Genomic DNA, 24,090 nt, shown 5'->3' with positions numbered 1-24,090 from the left:
GGGAATATAGAGTAAGGTGACAGCGATGACATCGACTGGACATAGTGAGGGCATATGGAGTAAGGTGACAGCGATGACATCGACTGGACATAGTGAGGGCATATAGAGTAAGGTGACAGCGATGACATCGACTGGACATAGTGAGGGCATATAGAGTAAGGTGACAGCGATGACATCGACTGGACATAGTGAGGGAATATAGTGTAATGTGACAGTGATGACATCGACTGGACATATGGAGGGAATATAGAGTAAGGTGACAGCGATGACATCGATTGGACATAGTGAGGGAATATAAAGTAAGGTGACAGTGATGACATCGACTGGACATTGTGAGGGAATATAGTGTAAGGTGACAGTGATGACATCGACTGGACATAGTGAGGGAATATAAAGTAAGGTGACAGTGATGACATCGACTGGACATTGTGAGGGATATAGAATAAGGTGACAGTGATGACATCGACTGGACATAGTGAGGGAATATAGAGTAAGGTGACAGCGATGACATCGACTGGACATAGTGAGGGCATATTGAGTAAGGTGACAGCGATGACATCGACTGGACATAGTGAGGGAATATGGAGTAAGGTGACAGCGATGACATCGACTGGACATAGTGAGGGAATGTGGAGTAAGGTGACAACGGTGACATCGACTGGACATTGTGAGTGAATATAGAGTAAGGTGACAGCGGTGACATCGACTGGACATAGTGAGGGAATATAGAGTAAGGTGACAGTGATGACATTGACTGGACATTGTAAGGGAATATAGTGTAAGGTGACCAGAATGTCAACAGTCTAAGAATATGAACAATCTCTGTGTGATGCTTTTCTCACATGAACCTTCGATGATGGAGGCAAAGACGAATCTTAGAAGTATGTAGAAGGGCGTTATTCCTTGAACATCAAACGTAACTTGTACGTTAAAGAGGAAGATATTTGTAATTCCTACATTTCCGGACGCCTGTAAAGAACTAACGATTACAACAGACAGACTTACCAACCAATTTAATCTCAAGATTGTTTGTGAAAAATCGCTACATTCATCGCTTGTAAATATTTTACAAGAGTCGTCGCTTATGAATACTGAGGTCAAGATACGTCTTCGTCAACTGTCAACGAACAGGGATGCGGATGATAAGCAAGGAACGTTTTTTACACTGTTTTACACTGTAGTTTGGGGGTTTTCAAGATTCTCAATATAAAAATTGTTGAAGAATCAGTATCAGTATCATAATCATGGTAGTCTTATTTTCAGCGGTATCACCATCATCATCATCACCATCATCATCACCATCATCATCATCATCATTACTATCAGAGTGACGCGTAAAACAACAAACTAACCTCATCATCTACAACGTGTTACTGTTATGCCTTGATGTCTGCTTTATATAAAATATTGATTGAAACCCCCATGAAGTAGCAATACACGGTGTTGACAAATACGGAACTGACCTAATACATTTATTGTTAAATATTTGGATTGGATCCTGCGAGTTACGTCTTTTGACCATATCGGTTACAAAGCAAATAACGGAAATAAACGTGCCTCTAGCAAACACAGAAATGAATCAAACACAGTGTAGGGCTTCTGTTTGTTTGTTTGTTTGTTTGTTAGTTGTTTAATGTCACAGTCAGCAATAGTCCAGCTAAATGACGGCGGTCTGTAAATAATCGAGTCTGGACCAGACAATCCAGTGATTGACATCATGAGCATCCATCTTCGCATCTGCGCCCCCCCCCCCCCCCCCCCCCCCCCCCCCCCCACCCCACCCCTAACTACGACAGAGTTGATTAATGAATGTGTAATTAGCTTAACAGTGGACCATCTGTGTATATCAGCCCCGGGTTTGAAGACAGAGCAATTTGAGCATTGAGCAAGCCGTTACTTAAACGTTGCCTTAATCATACCGGTTTATTCCCCACAGGAATAAACTTGGTAATTAGTAATTTTGTTTTGGAGGAATAAAAGAGTCGAGTAACTAACTAAACAAAACCCCAGCTGTGGCATTTCGTTTTTTATGTGAGGTAAGATGTAAGTAGATAGGTAAAAAGAAGCCTTACGTCGCGAGACTGGAAGTGGTCGAGGTGTGGACCTTTGGTTTGTGTAATCAACGGGAGCAGATTGTCCTGATTAGCGGCGGAAGTGGGTGACCCACGTGCACATTGCCTTGATGATCACTCCCTGCACAGTCTGGCCGTACCTATAGCATGTGGAGCCTGCGAGACAGACAAGTGAAGAGGATTTGGCTCAGTGTTGGGGCACGCATGTTGGATGTCTGGTAATCATTATCACATTTCGTGTACGGGGAAGCCAGACAGCCGCTGTCTACACGGCCTGTGTCAGATGGGTCTGATGCGGACGTCCGTGTGTGTGTGTGTGTGTGTGTGTGTGTGTGAGTGTGTGTGTGTGTGTGAGTGTGTGTATGTGTGTGTGTGTGTGTGTGTGTGTGTGTGTGTGTGTATGTGTGTGTGTGCGTCCGTGTGTGTGAGTGTGAGTGTGAGTGTGTGTGTGAGTGTGTGTCCGTGTGTGTGTGTGTGTGTGTGTGTGTGTGTGTGTGTGTGTGTGTGTGTGTGTGTGTGTGTGTGTCCGTGTGTCCATGTGTGTGTGTTTGTGTGTGTCCTTGTGTGTGTGTGTTGTTGTTTTTGTGTGTGTGCGTGTGTGTGTGTGTTACCAAAGAGAGTGGGTGGGTGTGGGTGGGGGTACAGATGTAAGGTGGGTAGGGATACAGGTGTGAGGTGAGTAGGGAGGGGGGGGGGGGGGGGGGGGGGTTGTGTTAGTGGAGAGGGTATGTTTGTGTGTTTTGAAGTGTTGTGTGCAGGGAGGATGTGTGTGTTTGTGTGTGTGTTTGTGTGTGTGTCCGTGTGTGTGAGTGTGAGTGTGTGTGTGTGTGTGAGTGTGTGTCCGTGTGTGTGTGTGTGTGTGTGTGTGAGTGTGTCCGTGTGTCCATGTGTGTGTGTTTGTGTGTGTCCTTGTGTGTGTGTGTTGTTGTTTTTGTGTGTGTGCGTGTGTGTGTGTGTTACCAAAGAGAGTGGGTGGGTGTGGGTGGGGGTACAGATGTAAGGTGGGTAGGGATACAGGTGTGAGGTGGGTAGGGGTACAGATGTGTGGTGGGTAGGGGTACAGGCGTGAGGTGAGTAGGCATATATGTTGTTGAGTCGTGGCATGATGGCCGTGGATCATAGGTGTGATGTGAGGTGGGTAGGGGTACAGATGTGTGGTGGGTAGGGGTACAGGTGTGAGGTGGGTAGGGGTACAGGTGTGAGGTGAGTAGGGGTACAGATGTAAGGTGGGTAGGGATACAGGTGTGAGGTGGGTAGGGGTACAGATGTGTGGTGGGTAGGGGTACAGGTGTGAGGTGGGTAGGGGTACAGGTGCGAGGTGGGTAGGGGTACAGGTGTGAGGTGAGTAGGGGTACAGGTGTGAGGTGAGTAGGAGTACAGATGTGAGGTGGGTAGGGGTACAGATGTGTGGTGGGTAGGGGTACAGGTGTGAGGTGGGTAGGGGTACAGATGTGTGGTGGGTAGGGGTACAGGTGTGAGGTGGGTAGGGGTACAGATGTGTGGTGGGTAGGGGTACAGGTGTGAGGTGGGTAGGGGTACAGGTGTGAGGTGGGTAGGGGTACAGATGTGAGGTGGGTAGGGGTACAGATGTGTGGTGGGTAGGGGTACAGGTGTGAGGTGGGTAGGGGTACAGATGTGTGGTGGGTAGGGGTACAGGTGTGAGGTGGGTAGGGGTACAGGTGTGAGGTGGGTAGGGGTACAGGTGTGAGGTGAGTAGGGGTACAGGCGTGAGGTGAGTAGGGGTACAGGTGTGAGGTGAGTAGGGGTACAGGTGTGAGGTGAGTAGGGAGGGGGGGGGTTGTGTTAGCGGAGAGGGTATGTTTGTGTGTTTTGAAGTGTTGTGTGCAGGGAGGATTTGTGTGTTTGTGTGTGTGTGTGTGTGTGTGTGTGTGTGTGGTTGGGGTGTTGGAAGACACTTGTGAATGATATATGACACGGGCAGAAGCATATATGTTGTTGAGTCGTGGCATGATGGCCGTGGATCATAGGTGTGATGTGAGATGGGTAGGGGTACAGATGTGTGGTGGGTAGGGGTACAGGTGTGAGGTGGGTAGGGGTACAGGTGTGAGGTGGGTAGGGGTACAGATGTGTGGTGGGTAGGGGTACAGGTGTGAGGTGGGTAGGGGTACAGATGTGAGGTGGGTAGGGGTACAGATGTGTGGTGGGTAGGGGTACAGGTGTGAGGTGGGTAGGGGTACAGATGTGTGGTGGGTAGGGGTACAGGTGTGAGGTGGGTAGGGGTACAGGTGTGAGGTGGGTAGGGGTACAGGTGTGAGGTGAGTAGGGGTACAGGCGTGAGGTGAGTAGGCATATATGTTGTTGAGTCGTGGCATGATGGCCGTGGATCATAGGTGTGATGTGAGGTGGGTAGGGGTACAGATGTGTGGTGGGTAGGGGTACAGATGTGTGGTGGGTAGGGGTACAGGTGTGAGGTGGGTAGGGGTACAGATGTGTGGTGGGTAGGGGTACAGGTGTGAGGTGGGTAGGGGTACAGATGTGTGGTGGGTAGGGGTACAGGTGTGAGGTGGGTAGGGGTACAGGTGTGAGGTGGGTAGGGGTACAGATGTGAGGTGGGTAGGGGTACAGATGTGTGGTGGGTAGGGGTACAGGTGTGAGGTGGGTAGGGGTACAGATGTGTGGTGGGTAGGGGTACAGGTGTGAGGTGGGTAGGGGTTTAGGTGTGAGGTGAGTAGGGGTACAGGCGTGAGGTGAGTAGGGGTACAGGTGTGAGGTGAGTAGGGGTACAGGTGTGAGGTAAATTTAGACATTACGAGACGTTGTCCAAGTAAATTACGTGATGATGTCCAAGTAAATTCAGACATTGCGGGACGTTGTCCAAGTAAATTACGTGATGGTATCCAAGTAAATTCAGACATTGCGGGACGTTGTCCAAGTAAATTACGTGATGGTATCCAAGTAAATTCAGACATTGCGGGACGTTGTCCAAGTAAATTAAGGGATGGTGTCCAAGTACACTGAGACATTACGTGATGATGTCCAAGTAAATTGAGACATTACGGGATGTTATCCCAAGAACACGGAACAAGATGGGAGGAAGGTTCATTACATATCACGCGGAAATAGAGCATGCTCTAAGACCATCTATGAGTTCAGGAAATAGGTGACAAAACTATATTTGCATAATTGCATGTGTTTATTTGTTTAATCATGCACAGCATTTCAAGACCAAGCGTAGTAGTAATGCTTCATGTCAATCACCCATTTCAGGATAAACATCCGGATATTCAAGGTTCTCCTGAACACCGTGCTGTTAGAAACGACCATAAGGCTACGCGCGGGTTTGCACAGAAGGTTTAGGTTGTCAATAAAGTTCGTCACAGAATCAGTGTATGAGACGTGTCCCGTCAATAGTCATGATGATGGTAACCATCAGCCCAGCACGTGTGTCGTTGCACGCAAGAATGAATGACGTTTCAGAAAACTATAATACACTGTGCTGTTACAGTAAAGCTTGAATTAACTGGAAACCTGATAATGTGGTATGTGATGATATTGTTGGTACTTGACGCGGTTACATAATTCGCTTATTTTGGATAAAAAGCTCAATGAAGGTCAACAGAAGCATCCAATAAGCAACTCTCTCTCTCTCTCTCTCTCTCTCTCTCTCTCTCTATATATATATATATATATATATACACACACACACACACACACACACACACACACACACACACACACACACATATCGCTCTCACACACACACACACACACACACACACACACACACACACACACACACACACACACACACACACACACACACACACACACACACATTTTCGTCACTGGTCCCATGAATTGAACTTGGGTCCGAAATGTCCGATTCATGAAAGCAGGATCCTTGCATGCCACGAACATGACATTTTTGACATTGTATGGCAATTCCAGTCGGGAACCTTAGGGATTTTAAATAAATCAATAGACAGACATGATATTGTAATGTACTACACACAGGACGAGTGACAGTATGTTACTTTATTTGGATATCAATGTTTTCGTTCTAGATCTATCTATCTATATATCTATCTATCTATCTATCTATCTATCTATCTATCTATCTATCTATCTATCTATCTATCTTAGTGTCTATTTGACACATCTTTAACCACCTTTCAATGATCGGCCAGTTGATCAATGATGACAAAAAAAACCTAATATATATTGATATTGATATATATGGGGATATAAACTGTACTCAACATTATCAAATAACGAGCTCTCATTGGACAAGAGCCTCTTACTGAGATCCTGTTAGCGCTGGATTAATCACTTACAACACGCTTCCGTGTGGAAATTGCCCACCACTGACGTTCACAAAGTCCAACTCCGTTTTATGCACAATATCATCACCATCTGCACTACATCCGACGCACTGTCTGGATAATATACTCCTGATATACGCAACCCTAAGTCCGCATTAATGTGGTGGTTTGGTTTGTTGTTTTGCGCCGCACCAGAAAATCCAGTGATTGATATCATGTGCATCGATCCACGCAATTGGAATACGAAGACACGCTTCAACCAAGTCAGCGAGCCTGACCAACCGATCCCGTTAGTCGCCTCTTACGACAAGAATTGTCGCCTTTTACGGCAAGCATGGGTTATGAAGACCTAGTCTACCCCGGATCTTCACGGGTCGGGTGTGGTTGGGGGCGCGTTGCTATAACCGTGTGTTACTCAGAAGAGGGTCATCGGAATACGATTGATCCCGGGCGATATATCGCCATTATCCTGGCGATATATCGATATCGGGGTTCATCGATATTTTAAAAACCTTAATACGTCTTACTAAACAAAATACAGCATATCTTACGGTGATAGAAGTAAACACAGCGCAACGTTATATAATTCTCAACCAAAATGCCAAATGCCTACCATAGTCCTCGCCACTTGAAATAGAATCACGAAATATCGCGATGATATATTAACGAAGATCGGTGCATGTGCGCTAATACTTATAAAGTGCACTATGCTTGCCGTAAAAGGCGACTAGCGGAGTCGGGTAGACAGGCACGCTGACAAAGGTGACAGACAATCCAGTGATTGACATCATGAGCATCGATCTACGCAATTGGGATCGATGACATGCATCAACCAAGTCAGCGAGCCTGACCCCCGACCCGTTAGTCGCCCCTGCATGGGTTGCAGAAGTAATATTCCTTATCGGCGGGACCGCCTCCGTGGTCTAGTGGTAGAGCATCCGCCCGGAGAGCGGAAGGTCCGGGGTTCGATCCCCGCCGCGTCATACCAAAAGACGTTAAAAGATGGTACTTGTTGGTACCCTGTCTGGCGCTCGGCATTAAGGGGCTAAAACAAGGACTGGTCAGCTCGGAGTCAGTATACAGTGTCTGAGTGGAATATTCATGTTAAACTGCGGCATGGTATCTCAGTGAGCTAGCACTATAAATCGGCATCAGTCCGGACTAGTACAAGCAGCCACACAAACACACACACACGTACATGCACGTCGCTATATAAGTGCAATAATCTTGGACGCGACGTTCAACCCCATTTCACCTTCACCTCACCTCACCTCACCTCACCTCACCTCACCTTATCGGCGGACCGGCATGTTTCGACTTTATAAGCATAAGCACACATGCAGCTATCTTCGTTAATTAATCAGAACTTCGTGATTCTATTTCAAGTGGCGAGGGTTGGAAACGTACACAGTCGCTAGACATTTTTCTTCCGATCCATCGAAGCCCTAAAGAACTTTGAAACGCCTTTTTAAGACAATTCCCTTTTCACTCAAAGCCATATTAATTATCACTAGTCGGAGGTAAATGTCTGTATTAAACATATATCATACATTCCGCTGATTTCGTTATGTGCGAAATTGACCGATGTGGAAATCTATCTTCACAGGTTTCGAGGGGTGGGGGCGGGATTGTCCTGACGTGAAACTTTGATTACAAAGTCACTGATTCTCAATATGCTTGTTTCAGTGTCGATAGTCATCGGTGTCTGCACTGTATACTCACACTTAGGAGTATATGGATCCGTGCTGGTTCGTCATAAAACTCAGCCATTGGCTAATTAGGTTGGCTCTTTGAGAAACAGCGTGTTTTAAGTCACAACGTTCTGATACTCGTACTCTAAATGTTTGTTTGTTTCTTTTGTTTGTTTGTTGTTTAACGCCGCACTCAGTAATAGTCTAGCTATAATGCGGCGGTCTGTAAATAATCGAGTCGGGACCAGACAACCCTGTGATTAACATCACGAGCATCGATCTACAAATTGGGATACGATGACATGCATCAACCAGGTCAGCAAACCTGACCACCCGATCCCGTTAGTCGTAAGTTAAACAAACTTACAACGTCTAAACCTAGACTAGAGATGGGTGCTAGAGCGTACATCCTCCCTTTAAGACACAGCGTATTGGCTTCTCACCTCTTTCAAAAGATCCGGGGTAGAATAGGTCTTCAGCAACCCATGCTTGCCGTAAAAGGCGACTACGCTTATCGTAAGAGGCGACTAACGGGATCGATTGGTCAGGCTCGCTGACTTAGTTAATGCATGTCATCGTATTCCAATTGCGTGGATCGATGGTCATGATGTCAATCAATGGATTGTCTGGTCCAGACTGGATTATTTTACAGACCGCCTTCATAGAGCTGTAATATTGCCGTATGTGGCGTTAAGCAACAAGCAAACACCATTTTCAAAAGCCAATATGATCTTATAACTCCATTGGTATTGACTATAAGATATGGCTGCACCGAAAATTTAATACCTCACCCCTCGGGCATGTCCGTATAAGACGAAGCATATTGCAACGCCATCGATTTCAAATTGCAATACGTTCTTACATGTATATTATGGGGTCACACACGTCCGGGCGTGTAATGTGCGTCTAAGTCATCCGTGGTTCAATCGACGCCCAATTAAGACCATACAAGTCGTCTTTTAGCACAGAATATGACCTTATGCTCCCGAGTTACAGAATTTCTATTTTAGCATCTCTAAGAAGCTGCTCCTTAAAACTAAAAATAGAAACGCTAAGTCGTTGTAATAACCCCCCTCATCACCAAATGAAAGATTTTCTAAATTGTGTTTAAACGGCGTTGAAAAGCATTACATTTCCAAAGCCATCCTCTGTTAACATTCGTTCCATTACCAAATGGTTTCAATAATCAGGCATTATTAATAACACTACAGATGTAAAAATGAAATTAATAAAGTTAAATAATGTTATTTTACACCAAAAAATTGAAAAACTCGTTTTAAAGCTAACTCAATTTTGCTTCTTATTTTGTAAACATTTTCACATATTTTAACTTTTGTCTCTTTGTATGAACATGTCCGTGACCTTGTATGTACATGTAGATGCAATTATAACGTGATACTGTAATAAACAACGCATTCATTCCCTCCGTGTCAGGATCCGCTCAACGTGGATTAAAATACCAAATTGACCTCCACTGGATATCAGGGTACTGTCTGCTCGAGATATAAAGGTACTGCTTCATCGGGATATAAAGGTACTGCTTCTTCGGGGATATAAAGTTACTGTCTGCTCGGGATACAAAGGTACTGTCTGCTCGGTCGGTTGGTTTGTTGTTTAACGCCGCAATCAGCAATATTCCAGCTATATGATGGCGGTCTGTAAATAATAGAGTCTGGACCAAACAATCCAGTGATTAATATCATGAGCATCGATCCACGCAATTGGGATAAGATAACATGCATCAACCAAGTCAGCAAGCCTGACCAACCGATCCCGTTAGTCGCCTCTACAAGCATAGTCGCCTTTTACGGCAAGCATGGGTTGCTGAAGACCTATTCTACCCCGGATCTTCACGGGTCTGTCTGCTCGGGATATCAGGGTACTGTCTCCTCGTGATATAAAGGTACTGCCTCCTCGAGATATAAAAGTACTGCTTCTTCGGGATATAAAGGTACAGCCTTCTCGGTATATAAAAGTACTGCTTCTTCGAGATATAAAGGTACTGCCGCCTCGGGATATAAAGGCACTGCTTCTTCGGAATATAAAGACACTGCTTCTTCGGGATATAAAAGGACTACTTCTTCGGGATATAAAGGCACTGTCTCTTCGGGATATCAGGGTATTGCTTCCTCGGAATATTAAAGTACTGCTTCCCCGGGATATAACGTTACTGCTTCATCAGGCTATAGGGTTACTGCCTCCTCGGGATATAAAGGTACTGCCTCCTAGGGATGAAAGGGTACTGCTTTATAGGGATATAAGGGTACTGCTTCCTCGGGATATAAAGGTACAGCCTCCTCGGGATAAAAAGGTACTGTCTGCTTGAGATATAAAGGCACTGCTTCCTCGGGATATACCGTTACTGCCTCCTCGGGATATAAAGGTACTGTCTCCTAGAGATATAAACGTACTGCTTCATAGGGATATAAAGGTACTGTCTGCTTGAGATATAAAGGTACTGTTTCCTCGAGATATAACGTTACTGCCTCCTCGGGATATAACGTTACTGCCTCCTAGAGATATAAAGGTACGGCTTCCTTGGGATATATAGGTACTGTCTGCTCGAGATATAAAGGTACTGTTTCCTCGAGATATAACGTTACTGCCTCCTCGGAATATAAAGGTACTGCTTCCTCTGGGTATAACGTTCCTGCTTCCTCGGGATATAAAGGTACTGACTCCTCGGGATATAGGTATTGTCTGCTCGGGATATAAAGGTACTGTCTCCTCGGGATATAACATTACTGCTTCCTTGGGATATATAGATACTGTCTGCTCGGGATATAAAGGTACTGTCTCCTCGGGATATAACATTACTGCTTCCTCGGGATATATAGATACTGTCTGCTCGAGATATAAAGGTACTGCTTCCTCGGGATATTACGTTACTGCCTCCTCGGGATATAAAGGTACTGCCTCCTTGGGATACAAAGGTACAGCCTCCTTGTACTGCCCTCTCGGGTATATAAAGGTACTGCCTCCTCGGGATATAACATTACTGACTCCTCGGGATATATAGGTACTGTCTGCTCAGGATATAACATTACTAACTCCTCGGGATATGTAGGTACTGTCTGCTCGGGATATATAGGTACTGTCTGCTCGAGATATAAAGGTAAGACTTCCTCGGGATATAATGTTACTGCCTCCTCGGGTTATAAAGGTCCTGCCTCCTATAGGGATATAAAGGTACTGATTCCTCGGAATATAAGGGGCTGCCTCCTCAGGATATAAAGTGGGGGGGGGACGGTGGCCCCGTCGTCCAGGGCGCTGCACTTTGCTGTTAGGTCTCTTAAGGGTGCCCAGATACGCTGTGTTATATTTCTTCGTTTGTCAGCACCGTACCTTTGGGTTTCACCGAAGTGGAAAACGTCTAAGGCCTGTATCCTTTCGGGCTAACACGCCATGATATTATTGAAATCCTGTTGAAAACTCACTCCCCTTTCTCCGCGTATTACTGTCCAGATTTGTTCTAATATGAAACAGCTGAGTGTCACTTGCATGAAATGCACGTGCAGCACACAATCCGCAAGCGTTGTACATTTCAATTAGCAGCATTGGATGTATGTACACCACGTGATAAAAGGGTAATCTCTCATCAGACAAGTCTCCAGATGTGTCTGGGATATTAGAACTCGTTCGTTGTTACCTGTTTCCCACAAAATCGGCAAGCTGATGTCTTATGCAAACAGCTGTGCCATGTTTTCAGCTATCCATCACACACAGGCACTCGTCCCAAGCTGCCCCATGTGTTTGTGAACAAGCCTCGCCTCAGTGGAGGGTAAACAAGACAAATATTCATGTGTTTATTTCACAGTTTATTTCAGTAATACGTCTCTTCTGCATCATATTTCTTAAATAAAATAAATAAAATAAATTGTACAAAATGTCAAAATGTCATTTTGGACCTTACATCATCTATGCCACATTTTTTATAAATGTATATACAATCATATATAACTGTGACTTGGGGACATGGATAAAAATGCAATTCGTAGTTTCTGTTTCAGCATCCAACTGCGATAATGAATGAAAATGGTTGATAACACATCATTTGACTATGATTAGATCTACATATGGCTAAAAATGCATCGTAGACAACTTAATGCTAAGGTCACACGATCCATTTACAATAATCAGATAGCAATTATAACGTCAACAATTTCTTTGAACTTTGGATTATGTTATTTCAAACAATATAAACGGAAGTAATCTTCGTTTGGGTGTGTGATTATGCAAACTTTCAATTAATCAAAATGGCATTATTTGAGTTTTAAGGATTTTTGTATGACTAATTGAGCAGGTAACATGTCAGAAGTTAACGCATACGTGGTACCTCTTAGATTCACTGCTATATGACATCTATGCTGAGACAATCTATGACAGTTGACCACTGGTCAAGTGATGGCTGGACATTTGCCATCTGTTTAATGCTTTTATTGGTCTCTGTTGTCCTATAATGTCCGGTGATGGAAATGGGGGTGAAGCGTGGAATGAAAGGTGGGCGAGTAATTCGGCGGGTGGGGGTGGGGGAGGGGGAGGGAGAGGGGACAGTACAACCTAAATTTAAAAGATAAAGACATATGGCCTCAGATCAGTATGTCAAGGTCAACCATAACAATACCCAATACTTCAAATATAATAATTTTAAATATGCAAATCAATTCATAATTAAACCTGATTTCATAATCAAATATAACATAAGATCTTATCCATCAGATTCAGATTAAGGTCATGAGATCAACATGTTACTAACAAAACAAAATACCAACTCCCTTAGAAGTGTACCGCCGTAATGGTATCCACAAATAATTCACGAGTCACAGACAAAATGTCGGCCTTGGATCCAGTTTGAGGAACCCCATCAGGTTGGACCATCAGTGTCTCCGCCGTGCTTAAGCTAGTGTGTTTGAACAACCATCTCACAGCTGAAAGCTTTTAATATGAAATGTATTGATCTAGCATTGAGGCCTATAGCGCTCTCCAGTTGCAGAGGGCTATTCCTCATTGATGGCCCAACAGGATTTCCGATGGATATAAAGCCGAGCTGAATTAATAAATCCGCGGTCTAATTTACAATTGAAGATAATAGCACAAATTCTATCAATACTGGAGAGTGTGAATTTTCGACTTGAAAACTGCCAGTTGGGACAGACGCTATGATTTGGCAAATTGATATTGGTAACGGGAGTATCACTTGCAGATCTCAAGATTATTTCATGAATCTTTTAGATGGGTGATGTCGGCGCGGCGTATCGATAGCGCGCACTGGAATTGTTAAACATGGGTTATTCTGACGCGTTTCTATTGAGGCAGCAACGAGTCCATCTGTCGCGAAGCCAAACATGGTAACACCTGTCGGCGATATGCATTTACAAGGAGGCCCCGATTTGTGTAGCTCTTGTTGAGGTGGTGCTCTCCAAAGGATAACGGTACCTCCCTCACTCCGCGTCACGTCAACCACAGACTGGCGTCGCTGACGTGTGACGTCACAAACACCAGACCACGTGGTGCGTTGCGCGTAACTCGTTACAGAATGACACTGCAGCTGGTTGTTCCTTATATGGAATATGCAAGCGCGAGGGAACATCTAACGGGAAACTGTAGCAACTAAACATTACGATTCAGATCACGCATCGGGGGACGCGCATTTGAAATGTCGCTTTGTGTGGTGAACAATAAGTTATTTCTGCAGTTTGCCAAGTACCAAATCAACAGCGAAGCCGCATATAAATGCTGCCTCGTTATAACACGATTAATTCAGTTGAAATGTCAAGCTGTTATAAAGGATCTTTAATCTTCACCTTTCTTTCATTTTACATTAAACAATAAACGTGGCAGATAAAAGGAAAAGTTTGTTCTATAAGCAGTGCTCCAGACAGATTTCAGGATAAGAAAACTCATTTTCGAATATAATGAGCGTTGTTTTCAACTTGGTAATAGTTGATGAATCATATAACGACTGTGATAACGACAACGCTTGCCATTTTATATGATATAACATAACAGTAAGCCGCCATTTCGCTTTTAACAAGTAAACATAAACATAATGTACCGAGTAAGTCAAATGAGTGACTTCAATACCGCGTTCCAGTGGGGGCATTAATCTTGAAAAATTCATGTCAGCTTTTTGGACTAGATATCTATGCACTAACAGCGGTACACAGAAATAGATGACAACAAAATCGATTTGTGGCTGGCGTTCGCCTGACTCTTTCAACTAGTTAAACGATAACGAAAGAACTACGTATAATAATAAGTGGTACTGTTGTCATTTGAGCTGAGCAAACTTGAAATAAGTGTCACTCGGATAACAGATAAACAATTATGCCAACAGATTTGTAATCGAATTATGAGTTTAATTTCTGTCTTGATATATGTTTTGATAATTTGATATATTCCCCAAAAGATCCTCTTTCGTCTTAACAACAGCTTACACTAATTTTTAATAAATAAGTTATGAAGTAGAATAAGCATCGTTTTAACAGATATAAAATACTGTGAGCACAAGAATTGTACCTTGCTGTATCTATGAAGCACCTGTCTGGAAGGTTTACTATCCGCGGACGGCTCGTCTATCCAAATCTCCTAACCTGCTTGTGCAAATACGGGACAAGATTCCACAACTAGGAATGTCTTTGGCGCTACGCTGAGACAATCACTGTAACTTTCAGAAATGTTACCCACGTGTGGTCAGCTGGTCCGTCATCACGTGACCGGGGTCCAATTGCATTTCATATACAGTTAGAATTATCAGACTTCCGTGAAAAGGCGTTATGAGACATATTCGATAGATCTTTATAAATTCAACTCTGGAGACATAACAATCCTACACGAATATGGTGTAAAGGATATTTTTAACTTTTGTTCGATATTGAATATATTTGTATACGTATCTACAAGACGCAACCATGACGTCAAAAGGCAGGGAGGGACCATATACTGTATTCGGGGGATAAAGACTTCCTGTGACAGAAACAATTTCATACGTTGCGAGGGGCGGGGGGAGTTATAAATTTGTATGGAATGGCAGACAATGAATTCTTCAAAACGGAACAGGTTCGGGATACATTGTTTCGCAAAACGATTTGGCATGTGACAATGGATTCGAAAGTATATTGATCTGAAATATTTCAACGTACAGTGGAACCTCCTTAATGTGGACACCTCATATTTCGGACGGTTAAGATAGAGTAATGCTTAATCACAACACATGTTTTATGACCGGAGACCAGAATAAATAGCTTCATGTAAACTGGGTCGTCCTCATTAAGGAAGTTCCGCTGTACAGATCAAGTTAAAACGACTCGTATCAAGTAATCACAATGCGGCATTCTTGCTGCAACACATGCCCCTGGGTTGTGGTCGCCTTTGTGGTATCCGGTAATACTTCAAAAGTACAGGTATGTATAGTCCTTGATGAGCCGGACTGGTTCACAAAACAGGTGTCATTATAAACAAATATACAAATCCGATATATTATATACACTATTTATACCATGTTCCACTTGTTGGGCACAACTCGAAGGCCCGGTGCAAAATTTAATCCATGCACCACAATCATTAAAACAAAGCTGAGAATGCTTTCAGTGCGCATGTGTGAGATTGTTGGCATGTGTGGAACAGCAGACGAGAGTTTCGCCTGACGGGCCTGGGAGCAGACGACCATACTCGCGCCATCACGGAATCACATTCGCTCTCACTTGAGGAATTCCTCATCGTCTTGCGAGCCAGCTGCATCCAATACCGATAATTTGTTCACAGTCTCTTAGGCCGTACACACATCGGACTAAGTTTCGCCTAACGCACGTATCAAATTATTAAACACTGTGTCCATATCAGAATAGATTTGTTTCTCCCTTTGTGAATCGGTTGTGAAGTTTTCGAGGGGTGTTTCAGATGATGAGAAGTTCCCAGTCTCTAAACTTTGCACCAAGGCGTCCGTGACCTCATCCCCCATATTGCCGTCTGCCACTTGGATGTGTTCCTCACAGAACGCCGCAGACGACAAGTAACTATTGTTTACAACCTCATAATCGTATCCGTTCTTTCTCTTATAAAACGGGTACCCTTTTGACACAGAAGTCGTCCTCTTTTCCTCTCGAATTTCCGATTGCATTCTTCTCACCGTATTATTTATCAACACAGATCGTCTCAAAAAATGCTCAGGGTCCTCCATTTGACGAAGTTTCTGAATTGAGATTCGCAACACTTTTCTTCTCTCATCCTTCCTTTGTTTAGGGGTATTAAGGAATGGAGATATCCTTTTGGACGGCACAATCTCGCTGATATTCTCACATGAGTCTAAAGGGCATTTCCTTTTCAGTCCTCGACATTCGGAGGAGTCCAAGTCAATAGCCACACTTTCCCCGCCGACTGGTTTGTCTGAAATGTAAAAGATACATCAAAATCTCGAAATGAAATAACTACAAAATGGAACACCTATTACCATTATAACATTATTTGCTAAATCAGCAATAATCACAACTAACCATGACATTATAAGTGTTAGATGAAGTCAAATACTTTTCAAACACTTACTTATCATATCAAAACATCACTGATGAATACCTAATACTAACATGCACCCATATCATTATCATTATCAAGACAGGTCTATAGGAAAAATCGAATTTTTTTATCAGTAACTAATACATTGTAATGTATACATTAGTTATACGCACAGATTATGTATGTCGACTTCATGACGATCTAGTAAAGAATCTTTCCCATCACGACTGATTGTTACGGTATGGCCAAGGGCTGTCGCTCAAAATGAATATTGATTACAGACTCGCTTAATTTGGCGGCCCGTCAGTCTGACTTGAACGGAAACATGCTGACGGATAAAATAAAAATACACTATAACCACGTCAGACGTCACATATTGCTGACTGAATGGTGACGTGACTGAATATGGTCACACGTAAGCCTGAATTCCCAATTGGCCCAATAAACGCTTCCTGATCAACGCGGAAATGACCCTTGCTGCGGTGACGGCTGACTTAGGAAATATCATCACACAATGTCTCAACTCCACTGTGTGAGCAATCAACGCTCAGTAGACTTGTTAGTACTTCCATATAAGTACCGAACTTTAGACGCAAGTGGTACTCAATAGCAATTATGTAATTCCCCTTTCATGTTGATAACGCGGTATCTTGTTCATACGTTTTCCGAGGCGAGTTATCTTTAACCAGTGTGTCGGCACTTGGTGTAGCGAACATGTGTTAAATAACTTCCGCTGTGAGAAATAGTAGGCGACTAACGGGGAATGGGGGTTCCGGGGGACTCCGAGCTTGCAGTCGGTCGTCAAATCAAAATACACGCTTTGAACATTAAAGCCGTGTGAATATATATTTATATCGCCGGTGGTCACGATGTTATCAAATATTGTATAATTCCCGTGGGTTTTCACTACGCGGTGCAGTAGTATGAAACGATGTGACACGTTGTGATTTGAAGCTTGTTTTCTTCATGAAAAAAAAAAAAATAATCCCTTCTCGTTTGTTATTTTTATTTAGGTTTATTTTGGTGATAATGTTAAAATAACCCTAGTGGTAATGCTGATTCTCTAACGATCACGATGTTTATATATATTTTTTAGAGAAATTTAAAAGAAATTTCATTATTTAGTCAAAATCTGTTTTTTATTAAACCTTTATTCAATCTATTTCTAAAAAAACCCATGTATTTATTGACAACCTTTCTAGTCGTACAAAGTTTCTGGGTTTCGATTTTTTTTTTCTTATTCGTCTAATACGGGAAGGTGATTAATTGAATCGTGCTAAAGCCACACACATAATGTACAGGAATGTGTAAACAAGCCAAGAATACAACCACCATTGTGGTCTATTTTTATCCATCTACAATTTCCACTGAACAACCTATTCTGCTACTACTAAACCTGGCTAAATGCCGGACTCTTTCACAATATCATTCCCCAGTTAACGTGACTGAATTAATTCCACTCGTAACTTCCACCAAATAACCCGACCGGGGCAATTCCGCCATCCATCCGTCTTCTCATTCTATTTGACCAGCAACATGCCCAGACCTATTAAACCGCGTCTGCTACACTACAGCTTGACCGGTCAAAATCCGCCATCTATCAGCTCGCCTTCCAAGACCAAGGTTTACTGCCCGATCTAAACAAGGCAGACGACAAAGATGAAGATTTGTCCCTGATTACTGTCGATGACTCTTGCTTCTCCCCATTAGGACCATCAATAATTACTAAATCAGCAATCCCCTTGCCGGGCGAAAGGAATGATGTCAACACTGAGGGTCATTCAATTGCTCAGTTGGACGAAACTTTCCCCTGCCAATTATACAAGAGAGGTCTTTCCTACACGCTCCCATAGAGCGAGCACGGGAGTCCCGACGGTTGTTATTTCGTTACCTGTTTTCGTCAGTCAGCGTGCCCCAGTCCGACAGTGTAATTACGTAACATTTATATTAGGTCTCTTGCTATTAAACAGTAAACGGGGTAATGAACTTGCTGATGTCAGATCTATATTGTGGTGCAAATCGGATAATGATAAGCTGTTACTGTGGTCATTAGACGTGTATTGATTGACTGGCCACCTTACACGCATGTTGGTGGAAGTGGTATTTGAACAAGTAGCGATAAGAACACGTGTGGCTAAGCGTAAGGGGATGCTTCACTATTTGAAACATACGGATGTAAATAAACATGACCTACATTTTAACTTACAAGCTCGTGGATAGCGGGCTGACATTCACTTACGCTACAATCAAGACCAGCAGGGCTAGACTGGATGGCCTTCAGAGCTGAAATCTTCCCCCCCCCCCCCCCCCCCCCCCCTCCCCCATCTCTCTCTCTCTCTCCTATTGATATAATATAACACCCAATGAAACAAATCAGTGGTTAACATCATACGACTTATTTTAAGTGAGAGACACCTACGCTATCTAAATCAAACAATCAACATATTTGTTGAAAACGTCGTCCTTGTCTCACTCAACACTTTAACTACATATATAAACCAAAACACGTTTAACGAATAAAACGTTTACAACACGTATAACCGTTTGTTTAAACTCAATCTGAAAACCAACGGCGTTATTCGCCCTCCCTGCCACACCCCTATATCAATTTGTATTATTGAATAAGCCTGTCCTGTGTGGTGTCGTCCACAGGCAGGTGCCCGAACATCGATCTCGTCGCCGTGTTTACCGCGGCTTGAGGAAGGGTGGGACAACGCCGACGGTGACCGACATGCAGAGGTTGTTGTCGCCGAGCCAGTGTTTAAGTCGCCGGATAGGCACAAGGTCACATATAGTTTATTCTCGACTCCATGCAGGGAACTTTGTTTGAAGTCTCCGAGAAGCACAGCCTACTACAAAGAAACCTCTAGCCCTCGTCTTTACAAAACACATTTAGCATACCGCTTGGTTTAGATGACTATCATACAGAGCTTGAAACTACAAGATGTTGAATATTCGTATTTGTCACGAATGTATCGAGTTCTGCCACTCTTTAACGCGTTAACACTGGACCCATGTTTGATAGATTACTTGAACATCTTAAATAATTATATGAACTCCTAATGTCACTTCATATATCTATTAAGTCAAAAGACATACTTGTATTTTATGTAACCGGCCAATAACAATAACATCTAAAAAATAGTTTTCATGATTTTTCTTTCTGATGATGGGACGAAACATGTTGAGATTCGCGAGTAATTCGGTCGAGTTCTGGAGAAACAGGAGTTTTTATGAGTTGCCCAATTATGCAGTAATACCTTTTGAGCTAAATTATATTGTTGAAAGGTTACAATAGCTAGTACGACGTTCCAGGATGTCACAAACAGTACCCATTGTCGTAATTCACGGATGGTTTCACCCCGTCATTCAAATAAACAGGGTTGTAAAAAGGAACTTGTTTTGTGAAATATACATGCATCGACACGATGCAAATAGTTGTATCTTCATCACCATTTCACAGATTGCGAATTTCACGATCATATTCATACTAACCCACTCGGAAATGATCGGGTGTTGCACCATCACAATGTGCTCTTACTGATACGAGCTCATCTAGATCAAATAACGCCTCTGCGAGTCTTTACCAACACACAAGGCGATTATAAATAAACAGTTAAGATATTTAAGTTTTCCATGCATGCATTCATCGTCGGCCCTGGGGCTCCAAGTCTGCTTATACAGCCCATGAGCTTTGATTACGGCCGAATAGCTCTCGTAACATTACACTGTGCCAGAGGAGAGACGCAATAAATCACTTTCTAGGATTTGCAGTCAGGACTTGTGGCACGGGTGCTCGATCTGGGCTGCCATGATGAGCCACTAAACCCTCACCGTGGATATCTATCATCAAATATGGATGTCTGATATCTTTGGCCCTACCTTTGATGTTATTTTGTATATGTTCAATTAGTGATCAAATAGCTGGGTGGTAAGAATGACATTAATGGGAGGTTTGCCATTGCGATCCGGGCCTGTGCAATAACAGCTATCACAGCCACAGGATTGCCACAGTTGTGGACATGTAAACTCAATAGTCAATAAGACCAGAATATTCAAATTTTGAGCTTTTTAAACGGATAGAATTTCAAATAATTCTCCGAACGTCTAGACATGTCAATTTCAGATGTATCACGTTACGATCAATGGGTAAATAATGGTTTTACAAGGCTGTGATGCAGAAACCATCAGTTTCTCGAAGCCGCATAATAGTTAAAACACGAGTGGTTTCTCGCAATGTATATCACGTGTCAGTTCGTGAAGACACCTGTCAATCAAATAGTTGAAATACGTACCAGTCCAAAACCAACATAAACTATTCACAATATTTTTCTCTCGTAAAGTGGACGCCCCAAAATCAGCAATTAAGTCAATTTCAACAATGCCCATTACAATAATTAATTGATTAAAGCAAAAGTCAGAAAAATAATAAGGCTCCAATTGAACGATATTTAATTACAGTTTATTAGTAAAATCGTTACGAGATTAGTATGGTCAATGAATGGCATTTTTCGGTAATAGTCCAAATCAGAGAGCGACCGATGTAGTTCACAATTAATATCGCTGCTCATCTATTTCGGTGAGCAATTGTTTAGATTTAGCAGTTTCCTGCATCGCTTCACGTCACAAGGCGTCTTTATATCATAACTCGCGTCACAGCGAGTGCTTGCACTCAGTCCTATCTGTCTATTGCAGCCTGGCGTGCAAGTCATCCGTGAAATACACGGGTGAAATTGACAAAAGCCTTCGGCAATTAACAAAGCACCAGGGAACAGGCGAGCGTTTGTGATCTGCCCAGTTGAAATTAAGCCCTCACCTCTCAAGCAGACAATGGCGCTAGCCTATATGGCTAGAACGTCGAACAGAGCAGTGTATTGCCCCCAAAACACAATTGTAAATACCTCTAACGCACAATACACTTCCTAAGTCGGGTTGTATGTACAACTGGAAATTGACACGGGAATAACGCTAGACTGACTCGCTCAGATCGATATCGATTAGGTTCATATCAGGATTTGAGATTGAACGATCCTTAAGAAACAGGGAGTCTATCGAAGATGGAATGAGGCTCGTTAATGCGGTAGTCAAAACATGCATGTATGTCCTTATAAACACGCAGCGAACAAGAGCCCCCCCCCCCCCCCTCCTCTCACAGATGGCATGTATCAACGCTGAAAGCTTAGCAGACACTTGTCTACAGTTGAGACCAGTCAACAGTCTGCGTTTGTCCACGGCGAGCCGCTCGAGCGATTAATACCAAAACATGTTCTTATCACACGGGCAAAATATACAGACGAAGCCCAGGAACTAGTGTTTTATGTAATGACACAACCACGAGTATTGATTAGAAAGTACAGTCTCATTCACATAAAAATTTACTTTGCAATTAAAGCAGAGCTTTCAAATATAAACCGGATTCAAATGTCGCATGCATTTAAGCTTCAATGAGATCAATGTTTGCTGCGCAGGAGAATCACTTAATGCACTTTCAGAGAGTAGTGTGAGGGTTTTTATTACACTCGTGTTTGAAATGGAACTTGGCGAAATAAAAACAACAACAGAAGATGGCTATTAATTGGATGTTGAACAAAGACGGTTGATTGTAAAGCGAGCCTATATGCCTGTGACGCGACGCAAACATTACAACGGTGGATAGGTCAGAGATACACTGCGGTAAAACACGTAGACTACACGTGGTACACGGACATGCTTCGCTCTGGAGAGAGTTATCTCTTATTTCTTGAGATCATCTTTGACATGCGCGTTTACTGGCATGAAAAGGAAAATAGCGTAAACGCCACATTGATTTACATTTGGATGGTTAATAATACAGCGTATGCAATTATATTTGAAGAAGTCATTCGTTGTGTGCATTACAGCGAAATTTTGCTACGAGACGAATAAGTACTTTAATGGTTCATTTTGACGAACCTGATTTACCAAGTATGCATTATTAAGCCAATAGATAAACAATATTTAACGTTCAACTTTAATATTACACGAACATATCACGTTACAAATATTTTTTTATTTAAGTCCAGATATTATTTTTTGCTTTATCTAACATTTAGCTTTAGATCACTTAATTAACTATTACGTATGAGATTACTTACCTGATATACTTGACACATTTTTTACGTCTTCGGGTTGGGTCGTTGTGTCCTCCACGGGCGTGGGGACCGGGGTTTCGGCCCGAGGGGGTGAGGTTACAAAGTTAAAGGTAAGATCCGGTGAATTGAGGACTTCGTCAGCCCCACATAGTCTGTGGTGGGGGGTGCACAGGGGGTTCATCGATAATACCACAGTCATGTCTGAAGTAGCTTTCTGTCGGGGTGGCTGGTACACGCCCGACCCCCCTACCTCATTAATCAGTGGGGGAACACAATAACAGGTAGCTGTCCCACGTACAAGACCGGTAGATCTGAAGTAGAAGACAGTATGTGAAATATAGACACTTGGTCCAAAATGTTAATCAATTTAGTTATCTAAGTCTGAGGCATTGCAGTACGCTTCCTATCCCCCGACTCGCTAATAAGCGATCAAGACACATGGTTAGTTTGAGGAAACTGAAACGTAAGCTGATAGAGCGACAGGCAACAAACTCAAGAGCCCCAGCGCTCACAGTAGGCCCCGAGAGTCACATACATCGCTGACAGTGACCCCAGTAACAAGTGTCTCCAAACAATGAACCCGACCAACAGATAAAACTCTTTTTGTAAACACGACAGATTGTTAATCTATCGTGAAGAAAACACAAAATCAAAACAATTACCTTTGATGAAGTTGAAATTACTTCCAATGAATACTGTATGCGTACACAGGAATATATGTTATCCGACAAAGACGTTGTGATCCTAACAAAGTGTTGGTTTGTACGATTGTGAACTTCACTTGGAACAGCTGTCTCCACCGTCAGAAGGCACGCGTATATTTGCTTAACAATACCAATACTGGCTGTTCCAGCTAGCGCCCGGCCGCCCTCCTGGACAATTCACTGTCCGATGATTAAGAAGCGCATTGTAAGAGCAAATTGAGACCGCTGCAGTAGATCCACTGAGTCTAGCTAAGGAAACACACAGATCTCGATTCACTGTCACATACAACCAGTCGATAATACATCCACACTGGTATGAGCAACCACTGGCTTCTTTGTTGCGGGACTGTTTGCGTTAGTGCAACCGTAGCAGACGATCTCTTTCCCTACACTGGCGAGGCGGTCGCGCAAGGGGAGTGAGTGGCGATATGTCACTCGCTGCGATTGGCCGATTCGCCCGATTAATTGCTGTCAATGAAAGAGCGCGTGCCACTACCCCTACCCCCCTGTATAACGCTAATATCTCGAGGATCCCGCTTACCCCTTGGGTCAAAGGTGAAATGTGAGCTTTCATGGGTATCGTCACATTTTCCGACATTCCGCTCGTCTGGTAAAAATAGCTCATATTGAAGTGAACGGGACATATGTAATTACAGCCTCATGTTGCTGTGATTGTGTGTCTTATGTTGCCCCATATATAACAACACTGGGCGAAACGA

The 24,090-nt window shown here is 43.2% G+C and overlaps 1 protein-coding gene across 1 annotated transcript; it reads right to left on the bottom strand.

The window, feature by feature from the left end:
- Positions 1–11,855: 11,855 nt before the first annotated feature.
- LOC124152441 (SERTA domain-containing protein 4-like) lies at positions 11,856–23,871 on the bottom strand. Its single transcript, XM_046525377.2, has 3 exons — positions 23,330–23,871; positions 22,671–22,978; positions 11,856–16,431 (listed from the first exon to the last, which is right to left on the bottom strand). The coding sequence occupies exons 2-3, from the start codon at positions 22,864–22,866 to the stop codon at positions 15,836–15,838; spliced, it is 792 nt and encodes a 263-aa protein (XP_046381333.2). The 5' UTR covers positions 22,867–22,978; positions 23,330–23,871; the 3' UTR covers positions 11,856–15,835.
- Positions 23,872–24,090: the final 219 nt, after the last annotated feature.

This window comes from Haliotis rufescens, unplaced genomic scaffold (assembly GCF_023055435.1).
Source record: "Haliotis rufescens isolate VD_foot unplaced genomic scaffold, xgHalRufe1.0.p SCAF_74, whole genome shotgun sequence".
Taxonomy (NCBI): domain Eukaryota; kingdom Metazoa; phylum Mollusca; class Gastropoda; order Lepetellida; family Haliotidae; genus Haliotis; species Haliotis rufescens.
Note: the sequence above shows the minus strand (reverse complement) of the source record. Positions and strands in the feature narration are given on the sequence as shown.